A 14,687-nucleotide genomic window follows, 5' to 3' on the forward strand; every position below is an offset into this window, starting at 1 on the left:
AAAGGAACCGACCCCTCACGTTCTCCAGGCTTCAGCGAAAGCAACCCGAAGCCTCTGGAGTGCGGCGAGAGCACTCCCACTGCGCTTCGGAGGCTTTGCGTTGCTATTGCTGAAGCCATGGAGCCTGCATTCGCTCCATAAGACGCACACACATTTCCCCTTAATTTTTGGAGGGGGAAATTGCATCTTATAGAGCAAAAAATACGGTATATAGATTTCCAGAAAAGAAAAGGAAAAAACCGGTGGCTTTGCCAGTATAAGATATGCACACACTGTGCCAAAAAGGTTCCCCCTGAAAGAGACGAAAACCTCAGGTAAATTCAGGCTACCAAGTGGGGATTTTATTTTATTTTATTTTATTTTATTAGATTTACCATACTTTCCTGTCTATTTTGTTGTTGTTGTTTAGTTGTTTAGTCGTGTCTGACTCTTCGTGACCCCATGGACCAGAGCACGCCAGGCACCTGGACACACCCCAGGGTCAGCATGGCTGTGTGACTGTGTGAAACAGGGTTTCCCAAGCTTTGCTGGTTTTGGACTACAATTCCCATCATCCCTGACCGCTGGCCCTGCTAGCTAGGGATGATGGGAGTTGTAGTCCAAAAACAGCTGGAGACCCCGGGTTTGGAAAATCCCGTTCTAGAGGGTGACAGGGTGTTGGGGACTGGCTTTTGCGTAGGTCAGACACTTTCTTAGCTGTTCAACTCTCCCATATTCATCTGCACTGTCCTTAAAGGCTTCACCCAAAAAACTGCCTGGGCGTGCGCCAGTTTGCCGAAACTATGATGTGTGCCGTACTCTACGATGCTGCCAACAGCTTCATCCACCAGCACTTTGTGGAGGTTTCTGTGTGCGAAGAGTTCCTGGCCTTGCCCTTGGAAGACGTCCTGGAGCTGGTCTCGAGGGATGAGCTCAACGTTAAGTTAGAGGAGCAGGTAGGTGCCTCCAAGGTCTCAAGGTGCATTGGTTGCTCATCGCAAGGTTTGCCTTCCACCATTCCCGGTATACCCCACGGAGGACCTGAAGGTCCATAAATAGCAACACCCTAGTGGTCCCGGGCCCTAAGGAAGTCAGACTAGCTTCAACCAGATCCAGGGCCTTTTCAACAGTGGCTCCAGCCTGGTGGAATGCTTTGTCTCATGAGACCAGGGCCCTGCAGGGTCTGATTTCTTTCCGCAGGGCCTGTAAGACAGAGTTGTTCCTCCTGGCCTTTGGCTTGGAGCCAATTTGATTGCCTCCCCCTCTTTCTTTTTCCTTTCTCCTCCTGTGATGAGGCTGCATTTTAATATTTTAATGTTTCAATATTTTAATGTTGTATTTTAATCTTGTTTTTAAGTTGTATTCATTCAGCTTGTTTTTATTATTGCTTGTTAGCCGCCCTGAGCCTGGCCTTAGCTGGGGAGGGCGGGGTATAAGTAAAAATAATAATAATAATAATAATAATAATAATAATAATAATAATTATTATTATTATTATTATTATTGAAAGCCAGAAGGGCTCGCGACAGCTAGCAGGTTGAATTAGAGGCAGATTTCAGTACAGGACAAGCGTAAAGAAAACCAGCAGCGTAGCTGCGAAGTGGTAACAAGGAAGGGGGCAAGCGAAACCACCCAGGCGCAGGCCGAAAGCCTTCCGATGGCAAAAAGTATTCGAGAGACACAAGGAAGCAAGTGAAAGGGTGAGTTCCACACACCCTTCCCTTGAGAGCGGCAATAGAAAAGGTTTATCTTATTTCTGGGGGCTGCAGGTGGCGCTGTGGTCTAAACCACAGAGCCTAGGGCTTGCTGATCAGAAGGTCAGCGTTTCGAATCCCTGCGACGGGGTGAGCTCCCGTTGCTCGGTCCCTGCTCCTGCCAACCAGCAGTTCAAAAGCACGTCAAAGTGCAAGTAGATAAACCGGTACCGCTCCAGCAGGAAGGTAAACGGCGTTTCCATGCGCTGCTCTGGTTTGCCAGAAGCAGCTTAGTCATGCTGGCCACATGACCCGGAAGCTGTACGCCGGCTCCCTCGGCCAATAAAGCGAGATGTGCGCCGCAACCCCAGAGTCGTCCACAACTGGACCTAACGGTCAGGGGTCCCTTTACCTTTATCTTATTTCCACTGATGGTAACTTCTGACGACCACCCTGGTAGCTTCCTGCAGAAAACCTTCTTGTGCAGGAAGAAAAGGCCAGGTCATCTCGGTGGTCAACCAAATATCACTTGGTGGCTTCCTCTGCAGTGTGGCCTCCCAGGCATCCCTTGCCATTCACCATCGTCAGATAAAATGCCACCCTAGGCTGCCTTTTATCTATGTCGCTCTTTGACATGGTGCTTTTGATGGCCGCAAGCTGACCTTAGCACTGCAAATCTTGAAGGAGAATAAGTTGAGTGATCCTTCTGCCCATAAACCATGGGTTCAACCGCTGATCTCCGCGCTAAGGCAGCTGAGAATTATTTGTGTCTCGAGAGTGGGCTTGTCGAAGGGCTATCCTAGCGAGGACAGATGTTTTTATGGGGGTAGATTATCGGGGGGGGGAGTGGGTGCGGCAGCCACAGAGGAAGTGCCTAGATAAGTCGTTTATGTAAGTGGAGGGATTTAGAGTGGTTGTGGGAGCCCAGGGGCAAGTTAACCCTAGGGGTTAACTTCCCAGTCTTTCCCTGCTTAAATGTATATTGTTTTTGTCTTTGTGGCTTAGGGCCCTCGTATTTACGGGACCGCCTCTCCTGGTCTGCCCCGCAGAGGACCTTAAGGTCCATGAATATCCATAGTTTAGAGGTCCCGGGCCCTAAAGAAGTCAGATTATCCTCCACCAGGGCCAGGGCCTTTTCGGTGATGGCTCCGACCTGGTGGAATGCTCTGTCCTATGAGACCAGGGCCCTTCAGGATTTAACCTTCTTCCGTCGGGCCTGTAAGACAGAGCTATTCCGCCTGGCCTTTAATTTGAATTCAGCCTGATCTTTTATTTCCCTTCTCTTCCCTCCCCCTCCCCTTTTATGAAGATCACCCGCTCTGAGACCCCACAGCTAATTCTCCCCTGGCCTCCTCGCTGGCCCAAGTGGGACCAATTCAGCCAGCTAGCCCTGGGGATTATCTAATTGATTTTTGAATTTTATTGTCATTCATGTTTTTATACTGTATTTTATGCTGTTTGTATAATTAAGTGTTTTAAAGTATTTTAAATTTGTTGTTAGCTGCCCTGAGCCCGGTTTTTGAACCAGGAAGGGCAGGGTATAAATAAAAATTTATTATTATAAAGATACAGGTTTTTGTAGCACATCAGTCTAAGCCCTCGAGTTCGGTGTTAGAAACTTGGATATATAAGCTAATCGCTAAATGGCACCTTAAAACTTGGTTACGGTTGCCACAATGGTCTGTCAAGGCACTATTCCCCCCCCCCCCCCGGTTGTGGGGCTTATTGTTCTTGTTAATTTCAATTCTATGCTGCTTTAGATTTTAAAGAGAATATCTCAGAGCAGTTTACAACACATTAAAATAAAATAAAATGTCAAATACAACAATCCAGAATAAAACAAAGTCAGGCTTCAATGAAAACATTGCAGGTCCTTCTCTTAAGTGAGATTTTGCTTCCCCCATATTTATTTGCCGACTTAATTTCCAGAGCTGCCCCACAGCAGAAATTCTCTAGGGAGCCAGTGTAGTGAAGTGGTCAGAGTGTGGGACTAGGACCTGGGAGATCAGGGTTCAAATCCCCACTCAGTCCTGAAGCTCCCTGGGTGAGACTGGAGTCAGTCGTAGCCTCTTGACCTACCTCACAGGGTCGTTGTAGAGATTAACTGGGGGGGGCTGAACCATGGACTCCTTGGAGAAAAGGGTGGGATATAAATGCAATGGGGCGCGGGTGGCGCTGTGGTCTAAACCACAGAGCCTAGGACTTGCCGATCAGAAGGTCAGCGGTTTGAATCCCCGTGACGGGGTGAGCTCCCGTTGCTTGGTCCCTGCTCCTGCCCACCTAGCAATTCGAAAGCATGTCAAAAGTACAAGTAGATAAATAGGTACCACTCTGGCGGGAAGGTAAACGGTGTTTCTGTGTGCTGCTCTGCTTTGCCAGAGGCGGCTTAGTCCTGCTGGCCACATGACCCGGAAGCTGTACGCCGGCTCCCTTGGCCAATAAAGCAAGATGAGCGCCGCAACCCCAGAGTCGGCCACGACTGGACCTAACAGTCAGGGGTCCCTTTACCTTTACTATAAATGCAGTAAATAAGATCTTCAGTTTACCTGCTTAAGAAACTAGAGAGGCCAGCCAGGTGGAGATGTCAGTCGGCAATCTGGCATCTAGAAATCTCTCATGTGGTGGCAATGGACTCCCACGCCAGTCGCAAAACATGCCTGGTGCCTGGATAATTTCTAACACTGCCCAAGTGTAAGCTGGGTTTCAAGCCTGAATGAGTGTCGGCGCTTCAAGAGAACTGATGCTTTCATCTCTTCCAGAGTTTTCTAAAACAGAGCATCATAACCTGGAAACATCCTGGGTAGCTTTTTTTGATATATCTCCCGCTCCGCTTCCAACAGGTCTTCGAAGCCGCTCTGGCCTGGGTCAGGTACGACCGCGAGCATCGAGAGCCCTTCTTGCCGGAGCTCCTCTCCAAAATCCGCCTGCCTCTTTGCCGACCCCAGTTCCTTGCGGACCGCGTCCAGCAGGATGACCTCGTCCGCTGCTGCCACAAGTGCAGGTGGGTATGCAAGGGTTGAGCTGCCTGCAGCAGTTCCAGGAGGGGAATCACAACGAGGAAGCCCGTGAGACAGTGACAGGCGCAGAGCCCCAAACACAGAATCCCTTTTCTACCATGCAGGAAAAGAGAGAGAGAGTTTTCCTCCAGGTGACCCGGCCAGGTCAGATTGTAGAAGCACAATGTCCTCCTCTCTCTTGTGTCTCCTCTGTCCCTTAAGCTCAGGGCAGGCAATGGGCTATGTGAGTTTTGTGTCATCCAGTACAGCGGTATCTCAGGTTAAGTACTTAATTCGTTCCAGAGGTCCGTTATTAACCTGAAACTGTTCTTAACCTGAAGCACCACTTTAGCTAATGGGGCCTCCCGCTGCCGCCATGCTGCCGGAGCACGATTTCTGTTCTCATCCTGAAGCAAAGTTCTTAACCTGAAGCACTATTTCTGGGTTAGCGGAGTCTGTAACCTGAAGCGTATGTAACCCGAGGTACCACTGTATCTTGATTTGTGTTCACCATTCAGACAGGCAGGTGGTGGAATTCTGAGATGCACCGCTGCAGACATTCCCTGAGAGAGAATTCTTCTGCACATAATGAGTAATAATAATAATAATAATAATAATAATAATAATAATAATAATAATTTATTTTTTATACCCCGCCCATCTGGCTGAGTTTCCCCAGCCACTCTGGGCGGCTTCCAATCAAGTGTTAAAAACAATACAGCATTAAATATTAAAAACTTCCCTAAACAGGGCTGCCTTCAGATGTCTTTTAAAGAAAAGATAGCTACTTATTTCCTTCACATCTGAAGGGAGGGCGTTCCACAGGGTGGGCGCCACTACCGAGAAGGCCCTCTGTCTGGTTCCCTGTCACTTGGCTTCTCGCAGGGAGGGAACCGCCAGAAGGCCCTCGGCGCTGGATCTCAGTGTCCAGGCTGAACGATAGGGGTGGAGACGCTCCTTCAGGTATACAGGACCGAGGCAGTTTAGGGCTTTAAAGGTCAACACCAACACTTTGAATTGTGCTTGGAAACGTACTGGGAGCCAATGCAGATCTCTCAGGACCGGTGTTATGTGGTTCTCGCAGCCACTCCCAGTCACCAGTCTAGCTGCCGCATTCTGGATTAATTGCAGTTTCTGGGTCACCTTCAAATGTAGCCCCACGTAGAGCGCGTTGCAGTAGTCCAAGCGGGAGATAACTAGAGCATGCACCACTCTGGCAAGGCAGTCCGCGGGCAGGAAGGGTCTCAGCCTGCGTACCAGATGGAGCTGGTAGACAGCTGCCCTGGACACAGAATTAACCTGCGCCTCCATGGACAGCTGTGAGTCCAAAATGCCTCCCAGGCTACGCACCTGGTCCTTCAGGGGCACAGTTACCCCATTCAGGACCAGGGAGTCCCCCACACCCGCCCGCGTCCTGTCCCCCAAAAACAGTACTTCTGTCTTGTCAGGATTCAACCTCAATCTGTTAGCCGCCATCCATCCTCCAACCACCTCCAGGCACTCACACAGGACCTTCACTGCCTTCCTTCACTGGTTCTGATTTAAAAGAGAGGTAGAGCTCCACTGCATACAGGAATTTGAAGGTTAACGTGTGGCTCGTTGTTTGCCCACTTTTAGGGTAGATCTGCACACAGGAAAAAAACCTCTATAAATAAGTCAAAAATTAAATCGTTATAACAAAAGGAAAAAAAACACGCTATGGAAAATCGCATAGAAATTTTCTTTGCTCTCTGTCGCCATCTGGTGTTGCATGTTTATAATGCATTCAAAACACTCTTTTTTTGACTAATGTAGCTGAGTCCAGTCCAGAATTACACTGCACCGCCCTCATTCTGCAGACTGTGGAGCAGCTCTGACAAAGTGTTATGTACAAATGAAAATGGAGTCGCCTGAAGGGGAGGAACATGGCAGCGGCTGCCCGACTTCAGGAGTTCTGAGTTGTAGGTCTCATTCACACATGCATTCATAGCATAGGTGCTAAGTTCCTGCCTTGCAGCAGAACTTAGGTTTTTCTTGTTAAATAATTTTTATTAATTTTCAATTACAAAAATCCAATATGCACCATATTACAGCAATACCAATTCAAATAAATATCAATTACATAGCTAATTATAAATTTTCTGTGGCTTCCCACGTGCTGTAGTCTGATTCCCTCTCATTCTGCCTCCAGACTATTGCTCAAACCAAATACAATACACTCTTGATAAAATCCCTTGTACCACAACTATAATAATTAACTTCAGTTCGCATTAACACACATAATTATTTGTAAATTGGCAAGTGAAGTTCTCCTTTCTTCTTCCTGTGTTTAATTTTTATCAGTTGTCCCTTTAATTCTTTATCAAATATTATGTCCAAATTAGTTGTTTCTGATCTCCTTGTGCCTTATGGCTTTGTTGACTCAAAAGTTACTCTGGAGAGATCTCTCTTTGTTCTCAACTCTTCTGATTGCAGCTGTAAAATTCCGCTTTCGATTTCAAGCAGGGAGTCACCCAAAGCCCTGGAGGGCCTCCAAATTCTCCCCTCCACGTCCAATCGAAACAATTAATTATAATTATTCGTAGAAGAATGATCTGGGTTCCCACTAAAGCCCCGGCAAGTCTTCAAAGTCCCTCCTCTCCTCTGTCAGGGGGCAAGTAAGAAATTAACTCCGCAGAGGCTCCAAGTCTTTTTAATAATTATTCCAAACGTTAATATTTTCCTCACACAGTCCCATTTATCTTTATAATCCATATCTATACTCCCATCTACTTTCTTCTTCACTTCATTTTTTGGCATTTTCGGGGGGGGGGGGTTTGCTGAGCCATTTATGTAGCAAAGGATTTATAATTAAGTGATTGGCTCCCTGCCCCCCAACACATACCATCTTGTTGCTCAAACGAAGTCATCTTTCCAAATAAAATCTGTATGACCTTGTAGCTGTTTCGGTTCGGCAGTCCTCAATCTTGTCCCATCGTTACCAGCACACATCTGTGCATTAATCCTATTTTTTAAATTATTTTTTTACCAACAACCAAAACACAAACCGTGAAAACCCCCAGGCGGCTGATACATTGGGTATACATAATCAATAATAACATATTCAAATCAACCATATGTACAATTCTATATACCTTAACACTCCTCCCTTCACAAAGTTTATTTAACTTTTAACATTTTAATTGCCCCAAATTGTTCAAACCTACCCAAATAATTCACCATCTTCTCAAACCAATCCTCCTCCTTCTCACTGACCTTAAACCCTTTCATTTTATGTATCTTCACAGTTAGATATTCTAAGATTGTAATATTTTCAATTTTTCCCTTGCATTAATCCTAATTAATCTCTTAATGAACAGAAGAACCGCTGCTCTTAATGGTGACATTGGAGGGTTACCGAGAGGCGAAGTGCTTTTGCACCCAGCGTCTCCCTGCCTCTCAATCAGTGCCAGATTTACATATAAGCTAAACAGGCTATAGCTTAGGGCCCCACTCTCTTGGGGCCCCCCAAAAAATTAAAGGAGAAAACTGGATGTACATTTCCAAAATATAAGATAAAAAAACAAATAAAATAAGACCTACATACAGCAACAGTGTTTTGTGTTGTGTAGGCTCCTATGGTGTAAGTCATGGGCCCCGCCTGCTAGCCTGCTCCCTAAAAAAATCACTGGTTTGCTCATTTTTATATATAGGGTGGCTACATTCTGCATGGACTGTTATGTGCAAATGGCTTGAGATACCTGTTAGGTCCATAAATTACCATATATCATGTATTCAACACAAAAAACAGTGACAATTTGTTGTTGACAAAAGGACAGCTGGACATAGAAAGGGCTCCATTACCTTCAGTAGCTGAGGGCCTCATCAAACCTAAATCCGGCCCTGCTCTCACATCCATGTCGGAGCGAAAGCCATGTACCGAGACAATCTGCCACGGAAGCTCACTCCCCCCCCCCCAGGCCCTGGGGGGAGTTTATAAAGATAATTGCTCTCTGTCATCTTTGTTTATTGCTTCGCCCATGGTCTCCGCTATCGTGGGAGCTGTGCCATTAAGGCAACCGGAAGCCGGAAGCCTGCAGCAGCAGAAGAAGAAGAGTTTGGATTTGATATCCCGCCTTTCACTCCCTTTAAGGAGTCTCAAAGTGCCTAACCATCTCCTTTCCCTTCCTCCCCCACAACAAGCACTCTGTGGGGTGAGTGGGGCTGAGAGACTTCAGAGAAGTGTGACTAGCCCACGGTCACCCAGCAGCTGCATGTGGAGGAGCGGAGACGCGAACCTGGTTCCCCAGATTATGAGACTACCGCTCTTAACCACTACACCACACTGGCTCTTACGAATTGCCACCATGAAAGGGGACACAAAAGCCCTGGCCTCTATTTGATATAGGGACGCGGGTGGCGCTGTGGGTTAAACCACAGAGCCTAGGACTTGCCGATCAGAAGGCCGGCGGTTCGAATCCCCGCCACAGAGTGAGCTCCCGTTGCTCGGTCCCTGCTCCTGCCAACCTAGCAGTTCGAAAACACATCAAGGTGCAAGTAGATCAATAGGTACCACTCCGGCGGGAAGGTAAATGGCGTTTCCGTGTGCTGCTCTGGTTCGCCAGAAGCGGCTTAGTCATGCTGGCCACATGACCCAGAAACTATACGCCGGCTCCCTCGGCCAATAAAGTGAGATGAGCGCCGCAAACCCAGAGTCGGTCACGACTGGACCTAATGGTCAAGGGTCCCTTTACCTTTACCTTTACTATTTGATATGTAGTGTCTATTTTGACAAGTCACCACTTAATTTTGCAGCCAATCAAGCATGCATATATGAACAAGACTTTGCCTGACATCCAGTAAGAGAATGATTTGTATTAGTATTAGGCCCTCTTAATTACACGCTCTGTTAATTTGTGTAATAGGCTACATTTCAGCCACGCAGATACTTGAGGTTAATATGCACTTGTTCACTGTCCCCAGTCCAGGCAAGCCAAAGGCACTGTCAATTTTCAAGGATATCTTTTAGCCAGACAGGATAATTGGAGGAGTGGATGCTAGGGAGGAGGTGTGGCCTGGGAGGATCCCACATGCCGGGTAAGGGGGCTACTTTCATCCTCCAAGATTGGGGTTTCCCACTCCTGATTTTGCACTTCTAGTCAGCAAAGCATTCTGCTCAGGTAGGTCATTGCCATGCCCATTTTACTTAAGCTGCTCTGAGGTGCAGGCTGTTGCATAAATGTATGTGAAACATCATGCGTAATGGATGCTAAATTTCTGGTTAAGAACTCAACCCAAATGTTGTGGAAATTGGGTTGGATTTCTTGGAATGTAATAAAAAGGAAATTAGAAATTTGGAATAGAATGAACTTGTCTCTTTTAGGAAGAATATCAGTTATTAAGAGGAACGCATTGCCAAACATAGGGACGCGGGTGGCGCTGTGGGTAAATCCTCAGCGCCTAGGACTTGCCGATCGTATGGTCGGCGGTTCGAATCCCCGCGGCGGGGTGCGCTCCCGTCGTTCGGTCCCAGCGCCTGCCAACCTACCAGTTCGAAAGCACCCCCGGATGCAAGTAGATAAATAGGGACCGCTTACCAGCGGGAAGGTAAACGGCGTTCCGTGTGCTGCGCTGGCTCGCCAGATGCAGCTTGTCACGCTGGCCACGTGACCCGGAAGTGTCTGCGGACAGCGCTGGCTCCCGGCCTCTAGAGTGAGATGAGCGCACAACCCTAGAGTCTGGCAAGACTGGCCTGTACGGACAGGGGTACTTTTACCTTTACCTTTACCTTTACCTATTGCCAAACATGCTGTTTTTATTCTAATCAACCCCGATAATAAGCAATATGGAATGTTCTGAAGATTAGCAAAAGGATATTTCAGAATTTATCTGGCAGCGTAAGAAGCCGAGAATAAAATACAAATTATGAACAGATACTAAGGATAGAGGAGGCTTCTCACTGCCTGATTTGAAATTTTATTATGAAGCCTCTTGCATTAGTTGGATTCAGGAATGGATAAAATTAACAAATACAGATACACTCTGTGCGCTTTGCGCATGTGCAGAAGTGCTCTGCTGTGCTGTGTGCGCACGCAGAAGCGGTCCCCAGGTTACGAAATTTTTGGGTTATGGCCAGGCCTCCGGAACAGATCCCGTTCGTAACCGGAGGTACCACTGTATATCATTTCCCATTTGGATTTCAGGGACCTCGTGGATGAAGCAAAGGATTACCACCTCATGCCAGAGCGACGGCCGCACCTCCCGTCTTTCAAAACCCGCCCCCGTTGCTGCACCTCCATCGCAGGCCTGATCTATGCCGTGGGAGGCCTCAACTCAGCAGGTATCTTTCAACTCTGTTGCTTGCCAGGGATGTATATCTAGGAAGCACCGTGGAATTGTAGAATTGGGACCCCGAGAGTCACCTAGTCTAACCCCCTGCGATGCAGGAATCTCAGCTGAAGCATCCATGAGACTGTCAGAAAGTTCTTCCCGATGTTTAGTCGGAATCTCCTTTTCTATAAGCCATTGGTTCGAGTCCTGCTCTCCGGAGCAGGAGAAAACCAGCTAGCTCCATCTTCCCTGTGACAGCTGTTTAGCTATTTGAAGATGGCTCTCCAAAGCAGCCTCTTTGGACCCTGTTTTATGCTGGCCTGTCATGACTCCCTGCCAAAGGGCAATGTGAATTGTAGTTTGGTGCATGTGCCGCAGTGCTCAGACACACTGAATTAAAGTCCTGTGCTGGCAAGGGGAATTAAGAGCAACACCTGAACCCATGGTATATCTGGGTTGGTCACCCGGTGATATGAGTGTCACAATCCTGTTCTGATCCAAAAAGGGGATATGTTTGCATGGCTTCCCTGATCTCCCTAGGTCGGGCATGGCCAAACTTGGCCCTCCAGCTGTTTTGGGACTACAACTCCCACCATCCCTAGCTAACAGGTCCAGTGGTCAGGGGTGGTGGGAATTGTAGTCCCCAAACAGCTGGAGGGCCAAGTTTGGCCATGCCTGCCCTAGGTGAAAAGTCGGATAAAGCTGTGAAGCTCATCCAGCTCCCTTAAAAAAAAATTGTATGCCCAAAGCAAATCACACAATATAAATCATGTGTGGAACAAAGCAGAGCCGGATCAAGACCAGTGGATTCCAATCCGTGGATTCTCAGCAATGCAGGAGTTCTTGTTTGGGGCCTTTACCCCTTGCTGCTTGCTCAGTGACAAGCCTCGTAAACCCTGGCAAATTCGTCATCCCGTGGTATCCTGCAAGGATCGTTTGGGATTCTAGCTGGGGCACGCAGTCGCAGCTGCACAGAGGAAGACGAGCCCGGCAGCCGTTCACCATAAAATATGGAAAAGGCCTGCCCTTTCTCTCTGACAGCGGTTTATTACATGGATAGTCTGAATCACTACAATTAGGTGCAATAAATGCAAAGCTGTGGTGCATGAGTACCGTATTTTTCTGTGTATAAGATGACCCCATGTGTAAAGGGTAAAGGGACCCCTGACCATTAGGTCCAGTCGTGGCCGACTCTGGGGTTGCGGCGCTCATCTCGCTTTATTGGCCGAGGGAGCCGGCGTACAGCTTCCGGGTCATGCGGCCAGCATGACTAAGCCACTTCTGGCGAATCAGAGCAGCGCACGGAAACACCATTTATCTTCCCGCCGGAGCGGTACCTATTGATCTACTTGCACTTTGATGTGCTTTCGAATTGCTAGGTTGGCAGGAGCAGGGACCGAGCAACGGGAGCTCACCCCGTTGCAGGGATTTGAACCGCCGACCTTCTGATCGGCAAGTCCTAGGCTCTGTGGTTTAACCCACAGCGCCACCCGCATCCCTTGCAACCCCATGTATAACACAACCCCTTTTTCTGTAACCCAAAAATTAAGAAATTAAGTTTTTTAGCTTTGGGGGAGGGCATGGGAGGTCACTTCCACCAATCGCTCACCCACTGCTGATCGCACACCTCGCCGCATCTGCCAATTGTCTGCCCTCTCACCGCCACCTAAACAATATAACATAATACGATGGCCAATAACATTGGCACTAAGCGCTCTTTATAGACTAATACAAATAAGCAGAAATTACAACCAAAGTCACTAAATCTTCTTCACCACTTGCGGTAGAATAATTCAAAAGCTCGATATATATATAATCTGTCACCAAATATCGCCGGAACAGAATTTCTGGATAACCAGTCTGTTTTGTTCAATGCTTCATCAGCCAATCTTGATCAATTCTCCATCAGCCAGACTTGTAAGGATTAATATGAGAAGGGTGCAGTTCAATTTCTTAACAAGCCGATCTTAGGTAAAGGTAAAGGGACCCATGGCCGACTCTGGGGTTGCGGCACTCATCTCGCTTTACTGGCCGAGGAAGCCGGCGTACAGCTTCCGGGTCATGTGGCCAGCATGACTAAGCCGCTTCTGGCGAACCAGAGCAGTGCATGGAAACACCGTTTACCTTCCCGCTGGAGCGGTACCTATTTATCTACTTGCACTGGTGTGCTTTCGAACTGCTAGGTGGGCAGGAGCAGGGACTGAGCAATGGGAGCTCACCCCGTCACGGGGATTCGAACCGCCGACCTTCTGATTGGCAAGTCCTAGGCTCTGTGGTTTAACCCACAGCGCCACCCACATCTCAAACCAATCTTACATGTAAGCAAATACAAATGCTGTAGAAAAAACGCTCTGGATCAGTGCTCATACGATACCACCATATGAGGTGGGGGTGTTTTTATTGGGGTGGGGGAGTACTTTTAAATGTTTTCCCCAGTACATTGTAGATTATTTCCCCATACTCTTTTACCCTTTTACAAGTCCAGTGATGACCACTTTTTAAAACATGAGCAGCAAATTTCTATGCAGGCGACTCCCTGAACGTGGTGGAAGTCTTCGACCCCATTGCCAACCACTGGGAGAAGTGCCAGCCAATGACGACGGCCCGCAGCCGGGTGGGCGTTGCCGTGCTGAACGGGCTCTTGTACGCCATTGGTGGATACGACGGGCAGCTGAGGCTGAGCACCGTGGAAGTTTACAACCCAGAGACAGATTCCTGGTCCAAAGTGGGAAGCATGAACAGCAAACGAAGGTGAGTGAGGATAAACATACTAGCAATAACAATAATTTATTATTTATTATTTATACCCCCCCCAATCTGGCTGGGTTTCCCCAGCCACTCTGGTTGGCTTCCAACAAAATATTAAAATGCAATACAGTGGTGCCCCGCAAGACGAAAAACCTGCTAGACGAAAGGGTTTTTCCGTTTTGGAGGCGCTTCGCAAAACGCATTTCCCTATGGGCTTCCTTCGCAAGACGAAAGCCCATAGGGAAATCTCCAGGACAGCGGGGAAGCGCAGCGCGTCTTCCCCACTGTCCCCGGACCTCCTCCGAAGGCTGGCGGTGGGGCGGAGAGACCTCCTCCCGCCGCCAGCCTTTGGAAGGCTCCTCTGAAGGCTGGCGGTGGGGCGGAGAGACCTGCTCCCCGCGCCAGCCTTCAGATGGCTGTCCTGAAGACTTGCGGTGGGAGGAGGGTTTTCCTTCCCACCGCCAACATTCAGAATGCTGTTCTGAATGTTGGCGGTGGGGAGGAAAAACCCTCCTCCCACCGCAAGCCCCGGGAACAGAGGAGAAGCGCTGCGCGCCTTCCCCTCTGTTCCCGGACCTGTCCTGAAGGCTTGCGGTGGGGAGAAAAGCCCTTCTCCGCACCGCCAGCCTGGCAAGCGGTCTCCATAGGAACGCATTAATTGATTTTCAATGCATTCCTATGGGAAACCGTGCTTCGCAAGACGAAAAACTCGCAAGAAGAAAAAACTTGCGGAACGAATTAATTTCGTCTTGCGAGGCACCACTGTAGTCTATTAAACATTAAAAGTGTGGCTGGGGAAGCCCACCCAGATGGGCGGGGTATAATTAAATTAAAATTATTTATTTATTTATTTATTTATTTATTTATTTATTTATTTATTTATTATTAAAAGCTTCCCTAAACAGGGCTGCCTTCAGATGTCTTCTAAAAGTCTGGTAGTTGTTTATTTCCTTGACATCTGGTGGGAGGGCATTCCACAGGG

The 14,687-nt window shown here is 48.0% G+C and overlaps 2 protein-coding genes across 4 annotated transcripts in view; one reads left to right on the plus strand and one right to left on the minus strand.

The window, feature by feature from the left end:
* LOC310746227 (cathelicidin-related peptide Oh-Cath-like) overlaps positions 1-14,687 on the minus strand; it is a 520,941-nt gene that overhangs the window by 408,671 nt on the left and 97,583 nt on the right. The window lies entirely within an intron of this gene.
* Positions 1-14,687, plus strand: part of KLHL18 (kelch like family member 18) — a gene marked incomplete at its 5' end in the record, with an annotated part of 46,903 nt that overhangs the window by 26,463 nt on the left and 5,753 nt on the right. Inside the window, 4 exons of one of the 2 annotated variants that reach the window (XM_083579596.1) lie at positions 737-935; positions 4,514-4,674; positions 10,831-10,967; positions 13,486-13,708. In XM_083579596.1, coding sequence (XP_083435722.1) covers positions 737-935; positions 4,514-4,674; positions 10,831-10,967; positions 13,486-13,708 — 720 coding nt within the window. Of the gene's footprint in view, positions 1-736; positions 936-4,513; positions 4,675-10,830; positions 10,968-13,470; positions 13,709-14,687 lie in introns of both variants that reach the window. The other variant, XM_083579595.1, reaches the window with a different exon arrangement.

This window comes from Podarcis filfolensis, assembly GCF_964270895.1.
Source record: "Podarcis filfolensis genome assembly, chromosome: 12".
NCBI lineage: Eukaryota > Metazoa > Chordata > Lepidosauria > Squamata > Lacertidae > Podarcis > Podarcis filfolensis.